Source organism: Poecilia reticulata, chromosome 8 (assembly GCF_904066995.2).
Source record: "Poecilia reticulata chromosome 8, P_reticulata-male-v2, whole genome shotgun sequence".
Taxonomy (NCBI): Eukaryota; Metazoa; Chordata; class Actinopteri; order Cyprinodontiformes; family Poeciliidae; genus Poecilia; species Poecilia reticulata.
The window spans coordinates 2,937,197-2,955,751 of record NC_088837.1 but is presented as its reverse complement, the minus strand read 5'-3'; the positions used below and the strand labels follow the sequence as shown (position 1 = coordinate 2,955,751).

At 39.1% G+C, this 18,555-nt stretch overlaps 1 protein-coding gene across 9 annotated transcripts in view; it reads left to right on the top strand.

Annotated features, from left to right (window-relative positions):
• Positions 1–18,555, top strand: part of nfixb (nuclear factor I/Xb) — a 199,567-nt gene that overhangs the window by 17,372 nt on the left and 163,640 nt on the right. For 4 of the 9 annotated variants that reach the window (XM_008415312.3, XM_008415331.3, XM_008415316.3 and 1 more), the window contains exon 2: positions 3,241–3,324. The exons of 1 other annotated variant lie outside the window; for it this stretch is intronic. In XM_008415312.3, coding sequence (XP_008413534.1) covers positions 3,241–3,324 — 84 coding nt within the window. Of the gene's footprint in view, positions 1–3,240; positions 3,325–12,702; positions 12,980–17,292; positions 17,329–18,555 lie in introns of those variants that run through there. 4 more of the 9 variants (XM_008415310.3, XM_081609624.1, XM_008415315.3 and 1 more) reach the window with 3 other exon arrangements.

Sequence of the window (18,555 nt, the reverse complement as noted above, 5' to 3'; positions counted from 1 at the left end):
AATCTACCGTTTTTGTGTTGAAAGTTTCCTAAAGACACAATGTGAGGAAGAAGAGGGAGATATCTTTAAAGAGAGACATATATATATATATATATATATATATATATATATATATATATATATATGAGTGAGGTTCAATGCTGGTGAGGCACTGACTTACGATTATAGACACCATGCATGTTATTGGACGTATGGAAATTTTGCGCAGATATACAATGCTGGAGGGCAAAAAGACTGATCTTTAACATGTCATCCATAGCCGCGTTAACTCAGTGAAACTTAAGAAATGTAGGTATTAATTTCGTGATAGGATCCACAGCAAAGGGAAAGAGCGAGAAAGCACTTTCTCCCTCTGTATCCGCCAAGCTACAAGCAGCCTCATTGCCATAGCAACGGACAACAATGCCACTTCATGTTTTAGGATTTAACACCAAAAAAACTAGATTAGCTACCGCTTCTACTTTACTGAATTACTTAGACATACAAACGCACATTTCATTAAAAAACTAAATAAAAACATCTTATTGCTGTCTTATCTTTACTTATCAATGAAATCCATGCACTGCTAATTCTGCACAAAAATATCCGTTCATCCAAAGTCAAGTCTATCCTCGGCATGTCTTTTCTACTCTTTATAAATATCGTCAAACTGTCTCGAAGCAAAACTTTCATTTCCGGTTTTGAGCTTCCTTTAGTTATCATCTCCTGCTTCAATTGAAAATCCACTTTAGAAAACAGTTTAAGTGTAGAAATGTAGTCTTTCATGTTGACCTCGGAAGAGAGGAGAAAACAAATGTATCGCTGTACTTTACTTATTTACTGTATGGCTAGCTCCATGGCTAGCTCACTGTGTCTTACTCTGCAGTTGTGCAGTCACACTGTCTGGGAACATGAGCGCCCCCTGCCATGAGGCAAGAGAACTGCCTGCCTCACCTCGAGTCTGTTCTCTGCCGTTTCTTATCGCTCCTCCGCACACAAAACACGGTACACACACAGTTAGTGACAAAAAACACTGTACATTATAGACATAAGCTAGATTATGGAAAATCAGTCTATATATTAAATGTTTTTTAGCCATTTTATTGCCGGCGTACAGACAGGACGAACATGCTTTCATAGAATGGCAGAAAGTGCAGTTAGCGAGAGGTTGCGCAATCCCAGGTGAGACTCAGCTTGCTGCTGCCTCACCGGCTTCACTTCTGAGCATTTGAATGGGAAAATGCAAAAATCCAGCAATTTTGAAGAAAAAAATCATCAGAATTGGTTAAGCTAAGTAAAAAATAGGTACTTTATAGTACAAACCACAGGGTGAAAATAGCAATATAAATTATTTTATTATTGTATATTATTTTTCCATGATAACAGGTGAGGTTCTGCCTCACCTGCCTCCCCTGACTGCATGTCACTGATCTATATATATTGATCTATAAATATGTATGTATATGTATGTATGGATGTATGGATACATGTTTACATACATATAAACATGTATCCAATATATATTATTCAGTATTAATCATTATTTATTTGTGTTTGTAGTTATATAAATATGTATTGATATTACTAAATATTAAATAAATTATGAACGGCTGTGTGCTTTGTAATATGCTCATCATACATCAATATCAGAATATTCCATTCCTATTCTATTGTTATAGACACTAAGCATATTTAAATATGCTGAACTATGTATATAAAACATACTTAAATAATACAATTGTTTATAAATGTAGCTTTAATAGATGTTTGAATATGGTTTCCAGTAACAAAAAAGGCTGTTATGATCGATTAAATGCGCTGATACGTCATTGTGCCTGCTAAACACATAACACTGAGTGGAGCGGTGTACCGCTCCAAGATGGCCGCCCTAAGTCTCGTCAGCGACAAAAGGCGAGAGCGGTCCATGAGGTGTCTATACTTATATTATGTCTATGCTTTGAAGCAACTGATTGGCTAACATAGGTTTGAGCTTTGTGCTATGCTGCCCCCTTCAGGTTTGGCATGTTTAAAACAATGCTTAGTGGCGTGTTAGTGTGGGTTCATGTGGATGAAAACTTTGCTGAAACCGATTCCATGTGTACAATATTATTTTTCACATCGGTGTGGCGGAGATGTTTGTTTTTATAAGAACCTGGCTACGATTATTTACTCACAGGAGGGCTCTTTTTACCCACTTCCATTTGTAAGCAATTGGTTGAAACAATTTTCTTTAAGAGTCTCAATGAATGCCACACTTCTCAGATTTAGAAATTCAGCAAATAATGTTTTGTTTCCACTTCACTGTGATGTGCTGCTTTGTGTTGAGCGAGCCAGGGCCGGATATACAAGGATGTGGGCCCCTGGGATTCACTAAAGAATGTTTTTTCTAATGCAAATTACAGTACAATAATGGGTAGTTTTATACATAATTCATTATGAATCGATTGGTAGGTTTAATACGTCCCTTCGCCAGTAGCTCCAAAAATGACTATAACTTTGTAATTTTCAAATACTGCAGTATTGTTTATTTTCATAAAAATCCCAAAATAATAATGCCACTTGATAATGGGCTTATTAAGTGAATCTGAAAACCATTCATTCATGAAGATTTTTTTTTTACAAAAATTTTTAACAAAAATTGTGGCCATGGGCCAGTGGCCTTGTAAACGATGGCACATAGAATCCAAATAAGTTTATATTCATTGTTGTAATGTAAAAAATAAGCAAAAAACTGGTTGTGAATAATTTAGCAAAGAATTGTATAGATGGCTTTCTGCTGAGTTTGTGTATTATCAGACTGTGTGTGTGAATGCTTTTTGCTGAATCAGTGCACAGCAACAGAAAAGTGACGAGGCAGGTGAAATGGCATAGCGACGGGAAATGCTGTTGTGTCTGAGCATTATGCGAGTTGTGCCAAAGCGAAACACTTTTCTCCTCATTATACAGTAAGAGTTGACGGCTGGCGAGGCTAGGCCTCGGAACGGCACCGCTCCGCACACGGGCACGGCTGGGCAGCGCGCTCTATCTGTGCAACACGTCTGGACTGCAAAGATGAAAAGATTGCTGGCGGGACTTGGAGAAACGGGGATGGAGGGATCAGGGGGGTTGGGGTGGGTTATATAGGTCAAGAGGGATGAGGAGGATTTTTACAAAATCTGTTTCTGCAGCATTGCAAGCAGGTTTCCTGTGTCTTTTTAAGTTGCGTGATTGTAAATGCCTTGTCACTGTGAGTGAGTGAATGACCGCTGTGTTATGTTTCAGGCAACGGAGTCCTTTCTGTTGAACGAAGAACCCTCCAGAGCTCCTGGGATGCCTGAGTGCTATGTAGTGTCAGATTCATACAGGGTATGCATCTATTATTATTATTATTATTATTATTATTATTATTATTATTATTATTATTATTATTATTATTATTATTATTGCCATTAACATTATTTGTGGAATTATTACCATTATCACGTTTGCATTTGTGTGTGTGGATTGTTTGTTTTGGTATTAATTAGGGATGTAACGAGATTTCATAGCACGAGATCCTATATTAAAATCTTAGGATATTTCTTATCAAGATGAGGTTTTTCTCGCAAAGTGCTATGTAATTGCTGTTGCAATTCAAGCTAGTAGTTCTCACATTAGCATCAATGAACAATAATTTTGACTTTCACATTAAACATATTTGATATGGATGCATAGATATAAGAAGCAACATTGAGAATATGAAAGACAAGATACAATATGAAGGCTTTCAGAACACAACTACCAAACCTTTAGCTGCTAACAACACTGGAGTTTCCAGCTGTTTAATAGCTGGAACTGGCTAACTGTTAGGTGCTAACAATGCTTAAGTTGACATCTGTTTTTTAGCTTCTTATTAGCAAAAAAATTAAGAACTCTTTCACTTAGGGTGCATTCACACCAGCCCTGTTTAGATTGCTTTTATCAAACTCTAGTTTGTTGCTTACAAAGTTCGGTTCATTTGGGAAGGTGTGAATGCGAATTCTGATGCAGATCAAAAAAGTGAACTATGGTTCGTCTGCAAACCGCGCTCTCAGTTCAATTGAAGTGAACTCTGGTGTGGTTCACATGCGTATACAAACGTCAATCAGACCAGAGACTGCTCCAAAAGCTGGAAGTAGACCATAGAGCAGGGCATTCTGGGTAAATACAACTAAAACAGATGTGGGTGTCTATGCCTAGTAGGGAAAAATGGGTCGTGGTCTTAAGTCAAAAATGAAAGAGAAATTCTACAACCGCTAAAATCTGAGGCCACTCCATTTTTGTTCACATTTTGTGAAGAAGGAAGCTGTGCTCATTGTTTTCCTCAGAGGTTTTGCGCTTGTTTTTTTTGCTGGTTCTTGGTGCAGCGCCACCACAGGGGAGGCAGGTGAACTGTTTTTTCACAGTATTCCTTTAACACAGCAGCTGAAAATGTAAATGTTGCAATTTTGGTGCCCAGTCAAGCCTAATCTACCAAACTATCAGGTGTGAAAACAACGTTAGTTGCTTACTTCACCAACATGGGTTTTTTTGAACATTTCTCTTCTGTTTTGTTGCAGTTTTCATGAAAATGTGCATTGTGCAAGAGTGAAAATGTGCAAGAGTGAGGAAAAACTAATATTTAAAAAAAACTTAATGCAGCCATTTATGTTTTATTTATTTATTTTTTTGGTAATCAGTCTTACTTTATCATGACAAATATGGGCTGGAAAGGTTACTAACACCACCAGAAACATAAAAACTAGTCTGGATCTATTTGATTTGCATTTGCTAATTTTTCTTTTCAATGTGACTCGAAGTTATTCACATAAATTCTGACTATTTGCAATGTTTTTTTCTTAGAGCATATTTGAGTTATTTAGAAGAAAATTTTGAATTCCAGCTTGTGAGGCTGCTACTTGACATGCTGTTAGCTGTGGTTTTTGAAACAGCCAATCCAGGCTTTTACTTTCCTTGGTGCTGATTGACTGAACATCCAAGATTGGAAATAAGGAAGATAGCACCTGTGCTAGTAGCTTAAACAGTTTCCACTGCGTTTATTAATGCATGATACAGTATATTTGGTGTGTGTTGTCAAAATATGTATAACTGCTTATATTTATAGTTCAGAGTCTGAGGTTCAAGTTTTATTTTAAAACCACAATATATGGGAGAGTTAACCTTGGACCAAAATATTTTACACTAAATACCGAAGTGGTTTGACAAACTTTTCCGCTTTTTGAAAGGCAAAAAAAACAGTGAATCTTAATTTCCCTCAGTTTTACTAAAAAATCCTGTTAATCCGTGAGCCTGTAGTATCACGTATCGTTTCATCTCGTGAACTGGATGTTTCGTTACACCTCTAGTATTAAATGTGTTCAAGTCATTACTCTGAACTCTGTCCGTCTGTTTTCGAGCTCTTCGTAATTACACTACAATCATAATGTCATTCACAGCTCCCTCCACTCATCTGCAAACCATTACCATTATTATTTCCACACACACACACACACACACACACACACACACACACACACACACACACACACACACACACACACACACACACACACGTGCTCGTGTAAGAGGTAGAGAGGAATAAAAAGGGAGCTTTGCAATTTTGCCCAGGCTTCTTCGCCCCTATGGGTTAAAAATCTAGAATGCTAATGTGCAGCTTGCCATGTTATGTGAAAGGGATTAAAAGTTTAAGACAGCAAGTGGTCTCTATTACAAAAAAAAAGAAGTAGTACAGAATTTCTCTGGTGGAATCGTGATCTGAGACGCATTTTCTACGGCTGAACTCGCTTTGTTTCCCTGAGTTAAACACCAACGGCGAGTGCTGCGCCACGTTGTGTCTTTCAGTGTACAGAAAAGCACCTTTTTAGCTGCAGAAGAGTGTTTCAAGAAGTTTAGGATTCAAGGTGATCAGAAACATCAATGTAGGAGCCATTTTCCCCTTTTTTCTTTTGGTTAAATCTTAGAATTTAAATTGTTTTATTCTTATTGTTTATTTCCTAGTTGATTTATCATTAGAATTTTTGTTTAATTTGCCGTTTAGAATAAGTTCTTTGATTAGGAATTCACTTAATTAGTTAATTAATTTCAGGTTGGGATGTGGGTATTTCACGGTATAAATAGGTGGGTCTTAGGTAGCATATTATGCACGTGGGTGGTCATAAGGTTTTTTACCAGCCTACAGAATCAGCCAAAGAATAAAACCAAAGAACTATATTTTGACTTTTGATCCTTTTTTGCTGCGTAAACCAGAATCCACGGTGCATCAGGTGACTATTTGAGTTTGATTCACCTTTTCTTTAGATCACCTTTGAGTTTTGAGTTTTTTGATTTTTGAATTTAAGTTTAGAGACAAATGGTCACTACAATCAAGATTGTCCCGCAGGACAGATCCCACCAGGAGACGCCTGTCCAGTCACGGCGTGGTTTCTGTGTTAAACAAATCCCTCCGCTGGCTTGTCACATGCCAGGCTTTAACAATTTAGTTTTGTTTTTGTTTTTTAATGAAGCTGTAGCTGAGTAGAAATGTGAAGACATACTGGTAAAATTGTTTTCATAAAGTGATAGTTTAGGATTTCTAAAATTAGGTTCTAATAAAAAAAAAAAAGTAAAAGCATTACATTTTTTCTTAACTTTTTTCTTTGTTTAACACATATCCAGATCAGTTGGTTAGTTTTAAAAATAATTCCCAGCCACGGAAACATCAGTGATTTGTATAAGCTCTACTTCTGTAATCTTTAAACAGTTGTCACGTTTTCATTGGATGGATATTTACAGAGAAGCTGATGATTGATCACACAATGAAAGTTGGAAGCTGGGCGACACTATTAATTTTCCTGTGTGAAATTCGTACCGTACATGTCCCTTCTTTTTAATTTTTTAGTTGTTAAACCGGGACTTTAAAGGCTTCGACTAAACTGGTAACTAAATTTAAAAGTTCTTAGCCGGGGATTCCCCTTCGGTTGAGAGCCACCACTTTAAGCAAAAGCCCTGCATGTGTGAGGTATGTAAACAATGGGCTGGCGGAGCTCACATCTGCTCAGCCAAACAAGCCAACCGCACTTTTGCTTATCTCCACTTTCTACTGTTATCCCATCTCCTTCTACACCCCAACGCACAGGTGTGGCGTCGGCAGCGCAATACTGTGTGTGGATGAGCAGTTTATGCAAATGTTAGGTTGGCTACCTTGAATAACCTGTTTCACGCACCAAAACTGCCTCTTTATTACACAGTATTACAAAATGTGCTCACATCTATTGAGCTCATTCCCATTTTGTCACCAAAACTCCACAACGTCAGAGGACTTTTATGTCATAAACCATGAAAAAGGATGTGGGATTTTTTTTTTTTTTTTTTTTTTAGCAATTATAAATCTAAGAAGTACTCCATGGATTTGTATTGGGTCCCCTTTATTTTGATCCCTTGGAACCAGCTGACTTCTGAATCTTTCATCTTCCAATAAACAAATTGTACTTTAGAAACGTTAGAGTTTACAGGGGCTCTAGCCCAGGGCTCCAGCTTTTTGGGGGTGCGTTCACATATTCTTTTTCCTTTTAAATAAATTCATGTTTTGCAGACATTGTACTTTTTTATTAGTCATAAATCCATATCAGGTGAGTTGTAATAATTTTGGGGGATTTTTATAAAAATAAACAATTCTCAAGTATTTGATTAGAGTATTTGTAATTTACTTCAAGAACAACATGGAGCTATTGGCCAAGGGGTATATTAATCCTACCACCATCAGTTCATACCAAATTATGTATAGAACCACCTAAATGTACTGTAATCCGATTAGCAAAATCATTTTTCTTGGTGTTTAGGGCCCCAAAACAGTTTCCAGCTCAGGCCGCATCCTTGTAAATCCAACCCTGGGTATAACATTAAACAAAATGTCACATATTTTTGCAAATCCTTTACATTTCAGTTAACAGTGCTGTGTGTTCAAGAGGTCCGAACGCTTTTGGATGGCACTGTACGAAGAGGACGGCTCTCTGAAAAAATTTTTTTTTCTTAAATAAAAAGCTTCAGATGTGACTTTCCCATACAACAGCACCAAGCTGGTGGGTGAAGCTGTTACTGGGCTGGCTGCTCTGGAGCAGTGGTAAATATGTATATTTGAAGCGTGTGAAAAAGCAGAGCCACAGCAGACCCACCAACCGAAGCATATGGCTCTACCATGTGTTACTTAATGAGAGATTTACTCACACAGACCACTAAATGTGTGGCTCATTTAAGGAGCCGCGGCAGAGGAGTGTTATTGCGTGTGCTGCATGCGTAAAGCCGAGCGGAGGGCTGCGAGAACGTGCTCTAACCTTTTGCACTCTCGCGTTTCAGATGACAGCTGCGAAAGTTAACCGAGAAACAAAGGAAAAAACCCCTGAAAAGTTACAGGGAGTTCTTAGGAAGTCAGTGCACCTGCATGAAAAGACCCCCCAAAAAAAACAAACAAGTATCTGCATATGTGTGTGTTATTGGGTGTGTCTGTGAATGTGCTTTTCATATTAGTAACCTATTGTATTCGCAGAGAGAAATGCCGGCGTTGTAACCTCACCGGTGAGGACATGAGGTTGGGGTTCTTGCGGCGGTCGTATTGCTCGCTCCTGCGTCCTGCCTCCCTCCTCCCCCCGCGATCCGCCTCCTCCAGCCGTTTCTGGCTCGCGTCTCTGGCCTCATGCGGTAATTGGCCACACAGAGCCCAGATCTCTTTGTTTCGCCTGCAGAGGCTTGTGGTGCAAAACGCAGAAGCGGCAGGCCCCTCGTAAATCTGCGGGACTCCGATTGTCAGACCCAAAAAATTTCAGCTCCGTGTTATTTTTATTTATTTTTTTAATACATTTAGTTTTAATTTTCAGGTCCTACCTTCATTCACACCGGAAACAGATTCAGAAAATGTTTTAGTTCACAAACCCCACACGCCCCAGCGTATGGTGCTCCACTGCAGCTCAGAGACTGTGATTATACGTCCATCCTCGCCGTGTGCTACTTTTCTTCTCCAGTGAATGCTGCAGTCGCTGTTTGGCTTGGACTTGCCCTGCTGGTTTCTGAGCCTCCAGACTGGGTCAACCAGGGTTCAGCAAACAAACAGACTTAACCCTGCATGCCGCGATGAGGAGACGCATTGATTCAGATGCCTGCGAATGAATTCAAGTGCCTAATCCAATGTAAACCGGGGGCTGGAGAGGGCGTCCTCGCAATCTGAAACAGAATATTGCCGAGGCTGAGCGCTCTAACCTGGCCGTGACCACAACAAGCGTTAACAAAGTCATTTTGTCTAATTAGAAGCCTCAGCACGATCAGAGGTTTGCACAAGTCCTCATAATGGAAGCCTTAAACTTTTTCCCACTTGCAAAGAGCCGGCCCAAGTCAGAAGCAGTACATGGCCAGGGCTTCCCCCAGAAAACGTGCTAAGCCTGGTGGTATTGGCCCCAGAGCAGTCGTCCAGCGGGACTGCTGAGTTTTTGAGTTAAAAAATGGTCAACGTTGACAGGAAATTTGAAAATGTCATTAGGTGTTGTTGAAAGACATTATTAACAATATCTAAACACCAACTAAAGTTTTAAAAAAAGGCAAGCACTAAAAAAAACCCAATGCTTAGCCTAGAGGGGTGGGAGGTGTGGGGCAAGTAAAGTCTGGTGGCCCGCCAGGCTGATAATACACAAAGGGAAACCATGATGGGGCAGCGCACAGCCCGTAAGAACGCTTTAAATTTCACAGGAGACGTTAAAAAATGTGCTAACTGTAAGTAGAAATGCACCGATCAAACTCTTTATCGAACGTATACCAATTTCTAATTTAAACTTTTAACCATCTGATTTAGATTCCATTTCCTTTTTTTTTATTCTAAGAACTGTAACACACAAAGTGTACTAAAGGTTCTTAGAATGAAGTGGTATTTTTGAATACAACAGAAAATGAAGAAATTACAACATTGTTCCTTATATATGCATCTACCAGTGTTGTGGTCAAGACCACCTAACCCGAGACCAAGACCGAGGGAAGTCGAGACCGAGTCAAGACCATGACCAGCAGCCTGCGCTAAATGACACAATAAAATGTGAAATATTATCAAAATTGCTTCACAAATTGATCTGAAAGATCCATATTCCCATAAAAACACCTAGATATTAAATACTTAATAGATTTTACCAATATTAAAATGAAGTGCTTCCATCTTTGTGCTACAATCCACGGTGGTCTCGTGCCATCCCTAAAAAGATAACACCCTGGGTGTTTGCCCATATTGCTCAAGTCAGAAACCAACACTGTCTGCACCATTACACATAGCAATTGAGGCAATGCCCTGACGGTAAATAAAGCTCAACTATGAACACTGACCAAGGAGCAACAAAGAAGTAACCAAGCACAAGGCGCTCACTGTGACTGTTTTCACCCTCTCTGGCTACATGAAGCCAGGTAGTCTGACACCATGGCAGACATTACACCTGTCACTTTGAACGAAAACAATCATAGAGCAATGTGCATGCTCTGCATACTCTTTCGTTCTTGTGTTTTATTTATTTGTTAATTAAAAAAATATCAATGTACATGATTAAATAAAATGATAACTACTGCAGTGTACGCAAAGCATTACAAGAACAAAGAACGGCTCTCAGTGATACTCCAGTCCTATTTTCTAAGTTAAGAGCGATTCAGAAGAATCGGACTGTTCCTGAATGTCACATCACTATATTGCAGACTTTTGGACACAGCCTTGTCCCATATATGCGATAAGTCAGTCAACACCTCTGCACAATAATTCAGCGCAGTGAGTGACAACTTTTTTCCATCACAAATGCTTATGTGTGTCTGTACAGCTAGCTTTGCTAACATCACGTCAATGGAGCTTACCTTTCTTTGAGCTTCTTTTCTAAGTGACGAAAAAAGTTAGACGTAGTCCTCACCGTCTGTGAAAGCGAAGCGCTGCTGAGTTAGCTGTGGCCATCGGATTTCTTATGATTTATGCAGCGCTATTCTATTACTGACGATTAGACAGATCTTCTGCCGCTCAGAAGATCTGTGTGCGAGTGAAAGGTGGGGAAGGGGAGTAACAAACACGTTATTGCTTGGATTGTAATCGGTGCGTTTTGCATCCACTGAAAACAAAGATGTTAACAAATAAACTGGACAGTGAGCTGTACGCTTAGTGATATTTTCACAGTTGCGGTCTCGACTGGTCTTGAAATAAAATGCTGAGTCCTCAGCATCCGAGACCGAGACAAGACCGAGACCAAATGCAGTCGAGTCCGAGACGAGACCATCAAAAAAGGGTCTCGAGACCAAAACCGATTTCGAGTACTACAACACTGGCATCTACACATTTATCCTTAAGCGTTATCTTTATGCAAAACTTCATCAAAGTACATTGAAAATTGTTTTAATGCAACTTTTCTGATCAACAGTCAGAACAGATCAGGGAAAAATCAACCTATTCCGATTTTGGTCTTAGTAGATCAGTGCATACCTCATTTGTGGATTTTTTTTTTTTCTTTGTTTCTTTTACGATCAGCAGACCATCTGACATCTTTTAGACATTCCGGACTCATAAACTATTAAGTTTTCTTGCAAGTCCAAACAAACTGCTCCTATTTCAGTGCCAACCTGGGCTAGAGTTAAAAGGAGAGGCTTAAGTATTTATTAAGTGTTTAAATGTTGTTCTCAAGGATTAAAGCTTGAATCGACTTTATCACGCTTCCTTTACAGTTACATACACAATCTTCCACAATCTTCATTTTGAGAATTATTTTTGTAAACCCACCTCCCCCAAACAAATAAGTTGGTTATTTTGCTTTTTTGCCGCTTTGGATGTTTATTTTTTTAGAACCTTCTATATTTTGTACTCTACTGTAAAGAAGTGTAGTTAATTGCTCAAAATAAATTAAAAAACCTACCAGCAGAAAGTTTTTGAGAGTAATTTTGATTTGATCAGAGGTTATAGTCAGGAGGTTTGAGAACCGAAATAAATTATAACCTAGTGTAAGATGATGTTGCATAAGAACACAAAGTCTGAGTGAGATTTTAGCATTTTCCACACAATTTATTTTCATAATTCATGACAATATTAACCTAAAACTAAAGATAAACTTCAAATGGAATGGTTAAAGTGAATGGGGATGAAATTGCTTGTGTTCAAGTGGAAATGGATAAAATGGCAAAGTGTACAAAAAAAGGGGTACAAATTTGTGCATATTTTTGCATGTGCATATGCATGTCAGCATATGCTGACATGCATATTTTTAGATAGTTTTAAATAGTTCATTAGCTGTTTGCTTGTCTTAATTTTCTACAAACTCAGTGAGACGTCACAACTTCTAATGCAAGCGAGGAAACTGTTGGTAATAACTTCACGAAAACCTCATTTTCAAAAAATCTGAGCTATTCCTTTAACTGGGGTCCCCCAAATCTAATTCTGCCAAGGGCTCTGTAAAACCTCGGGTCGGCTCTGTTCCCACCTCAAACAGTAACTAAAGACGAACAGAGCGACTCGTTTACCCCGTGATCACATGAAGGCAAAACCGAATGCACGGGTCACTAAACGCAACTTTAAGAGACGGAGGAGGGAAGCGCGTGCGCTGCTGTGAAGGGCGACGCGCGCCGACCACAAATTAATAACAAAAATGACATTTTTAAAAATAAATAAATAAAGCTTGGATTTACACTTTGTCTTATATATTTCCGCGAAATCTGCGAGCGCGCGCTTGGTAAAACCGAATCGTCTTTCCGGAGAATTAAAAGGAAAGCGGTTAAAAGTCCTGCTAAAAGGAAAGAGAAGAGGAGAGCAGAGGGGAGGGAGGCAAAGTTTTTTCCCTGAAAAGTTTGTGCAAGCTTTCACTTTCTAGGCGGGGTTACTGTAAGCTGCAGCAGCAGCAGCAGCAGCATGGAGTGAGAGAAACAGGACGGCGAGCGACTGCCATGCAGCACTATATACCGAGCTTCCATCCAACTTAAATAAGCTCTCCAATCCTTCCCGCTAAAAATAACCATGTACTCTCCGTACTGCTTAACACAGGTAAACTCGCTTCTCTTATTTCATTGTTTGGGGACCTACTATGCTCTCTCTCTCAGTGTGTGTGTGTGTGTGTATGCGTGTGCGTATGCGTTTTAAAAGCGCTGCCTCTGTCTATTATTTTCCACACGTCTGTTAGTTTTGTCAGAGCTTGTTTCTGTTGTCTGACTCACTCCGAAACTTCGCCGCGGCTCTCCGTCCCGGCTCGTCGCGCTTCCACGCCGCAGGAAACTTTCCTGAGCACCGCAGGGCTTTTTCTTTTTTCTTTAAAGAAGAAAATGGCGCTTCTTCTTCTTATGTGTGTTTCATATTTTAAAAACAGTATTAATGATTGAAGAAGATAAGTCCGAATAAGAAAGGAAAGACAGGAAAGAACGTAGAGAAAAAAAAATTGCAGTCGAGTTATTTATTTTTTTCCCCCAGGCGACGAGGCGGGTCTAGATTTTGACCGGTGAGAGGAGCGTGAGCGCGGGGGAGCGGGGCGCACAACGCCCTGCCCGACCCGGCCCACCGTGCTCCGTGCGTGGGGCACTTTCTTCTGAGACTGGGATGTTGACCGTGAGACTGAGGAACTTGCGTGTGCATGTGTGTGTGTGTGCGTGTGTAATAATAAACGGTCCCTTGCGATTGGGTTTTTTTTTTCCTTATCTGCTGCAATGCTCAGTTTTCCAAGTGCTTACACTTGAATGCAACACGTGCACACTTGCAGTTACACGTTAACTACAATAAGGCACCTTGACGTCATATTACCATTCAGTGACTGTGGGATACTTTTTAAAAAAAAAAATTTTCATACACATTTTTTAAGTTAAACATCTAATATTACCTGCTTTTCATATTTTTGCCTAAGCTTAAGATATGGCCCTCATGTTCCACGCCTTTCATTTTAATCTTCATGTTGTCTTATTTAGAAATAAAACAGTCAAATGTAAGATATGTGGTAAATTTTTTGTGACTGTTGTCGCTTGTTGCTTTTTTTTCCCTCAGTTATTTTTAATGCTAAGATCCATCTGAGTTGCAGCAAATGTCAGATTAACATTTTTCCTTCTTACTGTCTTTTGTATCTCGTCTCATTTTCAGGAATAATAGTTCTTTGTCTTGAAGACAAAGAACTATCCGTAAACGTTTTTTTTTTTTAATATCAGGAATTTTCAGGGTGAGACAAAGTGACCGTAGAGCTATTTTAGTCGAGCTTCCACTCTAAATCTTGTTAAATAATTTGCGCTTTCCTCTGTTTTTCTTTAGAACACTGCACAAAAAAACATTGGAGGATATTAAATATTAGCCAAAAAATAATTAGTTTTAAATCAAATATATTAAATATTTTAAAGGTAAGATTAAATGCTGGTTTAGCATTTAAATTCAAATTTAACTGAAGATGTCAGTTTAGCGATTCCCTTTAGGAGCTAAGAACGGTAATTCTTATCTTTTATATTTGGGTGTATCATAAATAAATAGATGAACTGAAAAAAAGTAATGGAATATAACTATGGTTGACAATGTTTCTGTGTTCCTTTGAGCATTTAACTAGTTTACCAACGGCATTAATGCTACAGTTCAACCTGCTAACATCCTTTTTAACCTTGAGGCATTTAGCCCAATGATCTTACCTGCGGTTGTCAGGGAAGCTGTTCACCTGCCACTTTGTATGTTTTTTACAAGTTCCACACTGTTTTATACCCTAATTACAAACTTATTTTTAGTTTCTTTTTAGCTAATAAGCTTAATGCTTGTAGTAACTAATTTTATTCATGCAGTTAGTTGGTCATGATTACCTCTTTAACCTTGGTAAAAACAACCAGCCAAACGAAGCGCATGGAAATCATTATAGAGATTATTTGAGCAAAATATCTTACAGTTTGCTTTGTCGGTGTAAATTCCAGACCCCTAAGCTTTACCCCCCTCAAGATTTGAAAGATCTGCTTTTACTGTGGCCTTCTCGTGTTCTGCAGCTGCTGCAGGTCTTCTTCCAATAAAGCCGACTTGTTTATCCCCAGTTGGCTTCTCCTGACAGCGAACCGCCGGGGCCCTCCGTTTGACGCCGTAATTCATCCCCTGCCTTTTACAGTGGCTTTATTTAAAAAAAAAAAAAAAGGAGCTTTTCCTCCCCGTCTCCTCGACAACTCGACTCGGCCGAGGGGGTCCCCGCTGCCGCCGTCGTTCCTCAACTCCTCGGCTCCTCTCGTGCGGGCGCGAGTTGCCGTCTGGTTTTCATTTGAGAACGCTCGCGGCGCTGCGATCATAATGTTCGTCCTCTTTCTGATTGTTTCCACTTTAATTCTTCCATTTATTGCAGAAGCTGTTAAAAGGCCGCGTAATGTGCTGACTTTAAGAGTCCAAAAGGGGTGAAGCATCGATGGCAGTGGAAAGAAAATAGAAGCTTCCACGGAGCCTTCGTGTTGTCTTTTATTATGGCTTATGATTTGCTCTGAGGTTGTTTACTTTTAAAATATGGCTTTTGCTTGAGTGTCTGTCTGTTCTAAATAGGCCTTTTAAACAAGACTTTATCTGATTTAAAACTTGCCACGGCCAAACAAAAGCTCTTTTCAGCAACATAAATTCCCCTTAATTAAAATTAATTGGCAGCAGATTCACATAAGGGCTAATCTAGGACACATGTTGCACAGAACCTTCAGAAATGTCACTGACTGGGCATGGAAGGGGTTTCATATTTTGTCTTTAAAAAAAAAGGAAATTTGAAGGGCTTTCTTTTTTATGTCCAGATCTAAATCAGAAAAAGAACAGCCATATAGAAATTCTTCGCAGCTCTCTGCAGAGAATACCCAAATTGTGATAGATCAAACTCTGGCTTTTAAAAACTATTTAGACAAATTGAAGTTTCATCGATCAGTTGTTGGCAACATGCTATGAAGATATGAGAGGTGTGTGTGTTATCTTGTTTACAGTAATGCTAGATGGTATGACATTGTAGCGCTCATGAACTGATGATTCACTTGGAAACTGTATAGGAGTTTCAAACTCGTTTTCTTTTCAAAATAATGTAATTTGACACTATACAAATAAAAATTGTCTTCATTTGATTGATAAAAAAAACAACTTTCTGTGGTCTTGAGGGCCACAGAAATAGCTATGGCCGGCCGAATTTGGCCCACAGGCCTCGAGTTTGACACATGCTGTATAGTAGCAAATGTATTAAGTATTCACTGTGGAATAACACAATTTAAACCAACAATTTCTACATTAGATGTTGCTCAAAACTGCATCCAGGATTGCTGCTTAAATGGTATCACACAATTCTAATGCATTGTTACTATAGCTACCATAATTAATACATCACTTACACAGACGCGAATAGTCATAGTGAGAAAATGTTCACAGTGTCTGTTTAAAGAATCAGCCATTTCACGGTGCTATGAAATGGTTCTCATGGGATTTTAAGTCAGTCTCAATCATAAATATAAATTTAAGATCAACGTTAGCTAAATTCCGAGAGAGCTAGCAGCGTGTTTGCTGGATGGACCGCACAGTGACGGAAGACCTGAGCGAAACTGAAATAAAAACCCAGCTAATAATCTTCTAAACTAAACATGCTTATTATACTGAGATTTTAATGAGCAGTAATTAGCTAGCTTGGTTACCTGCTTCCAGAACAGCGCTGCTGTAGGCTGTTTATTTTACCGACACTATAGCACTTGTAAATTGTTGCTAATTTTAGTTTTAAAACCCTTACCTAAAAAAAAGGAATGAGCTCAACACTTTTAGCGTCTGAGTCATGGCTGTCCGTGTATTTTCCTGACTGAAATTATTTCCAAACAGCTTTTTTTTTTCTTTGTTTCTTTTTTTTTTTTAGCCAAGCCAAAATGAGAAAAAAGTTATTTTCTTCAGCTAGCTAGGTGGCTGACAGCAACAGAATTGATTTTCTAAGTGAAAGAAAGAAATGATCTATAAATCAGTACAGGCGTTTTGTAGAGAAGCTCAGTTGCAAATGTACTGGGTTCATTGTTATCTATGCATAATTACAGCAGTTTGAACTTTCACCTGTTTGAGGTTTTGTGTTCCTAACCCATCTCCGTCTAAAAGTCATTGTTATACTTTTGCATTAATAATCCATATCATTATTTCTTTGTAACACACTAACCTTATGCCCACCGCTCTGTGTGTCATTCCTTCATGTGTGTCAACGCTAATGTTGTCATCTGAGTCTGTTTTCACTGCTGCGACATTTTAACTTATTCCTTCCCTCTACCCCCCACCCCCCCACCCCTGACCCCTGACCCCTACCTGCCGCATCTCTCTGCCTGCCTGGACGCTGACCCCTGCTCTCCTCGCCTCTTAACACCCTCTCAACTCTAAAGTATTACCCCACTCACCTTCTAAACAATGCCTTAGTGGTAAGTCCCGTTGAGTCACTTTTTTTATTCAACGTCAGGTATTTGTGTCTTTATTTTAATTATTTTTTGTTGTTGTTGTTGCTTTATTTATCCATATTTTTGCACCTATATTCCATACTGAGATTTCGTTGTATTTTGTTCTTACTCCACACACAAATCAATATGTTTCACAGCTTAAGCAGAGAACACGGCGCAAAGCGGCAGAGAGAAACAAAAGCAAGAAAAACTGAAAGCGTTAAAACGTCACAAATATTGCTGCTAAATCTTCGTGCCTTGTAAAAAAAATTTCAGCCGTATTAAACTCACTTTTCCTCTCTCTCTCTTTTACTGGTTAGGCCTTGTTTTTGGGCTGATCGTTTTAGTCGGAAAAATTTTGAGAGCCCCCCCGTTTTCTTAAACGTTCCCCTTTGTGACTTTTTGGTTTCTGCGCTCAGCTTGACCCTTTGCTGTTTTTCTGCTTACTTCACGTGGCTTTACGTTTTTGTGAGGGAATGTTTTAGATTTAGACGCTGTAGCTCACCGCTTGCCGTTATCTGGCGTTATTAGTGTGCAGCGCTCTGAATGAAAACATAAAAAAAAAAAAACTTTGTGTGGAGCGGTAAAGCACAGCTTAGTTTCTTTTTTGTTAAGATCTTATTCAATTTATGTGATTGTTATCTGGACTTACTGCGCTGCATTAAATGTACATTTCTGCAGTTCTCTCCACTGTCATTACGTCTTCATCTCTCTCTTCCCATGGCTTGAGTTGGAACAGCTGTTGAGAGGATTAAACAAAATCTGGTGGAAATATTTTTATATGTGTATGTGTATGTGTATGTGTGTGCTCGTGTGTAACTATTCCATAATTTTATTTATTTTACAACCACAAAATTCTATGCATTTGATTGGAATTTTCTGCAGTCGTACGCTGTGGGAATGCTTTTTTCCCCAGCTGGGACAGGAAGGACGTAAAATCTGAAAAGTGTGACGTGCATTTGTACCACACTTCACTCCAATCCCACTAAGTAGAATCTAATGATGCCTCAAAAGGTCACCTATTTAGTTTATAAAGGCCACTGGTTTGCAATTAAGGGTGCATTCACACCAGCCCTGTTTAATACGCTTCAATTGAACTGTAGTTTGTTTGCGAACTATGGTCCGCCTAAAAACCCATATCTCGGTTCGGTTGAAGTGAACTCTGGTGCAGTTTGAATGAGTATGTGAACGCCAAGCGGACTGGAGACTGCT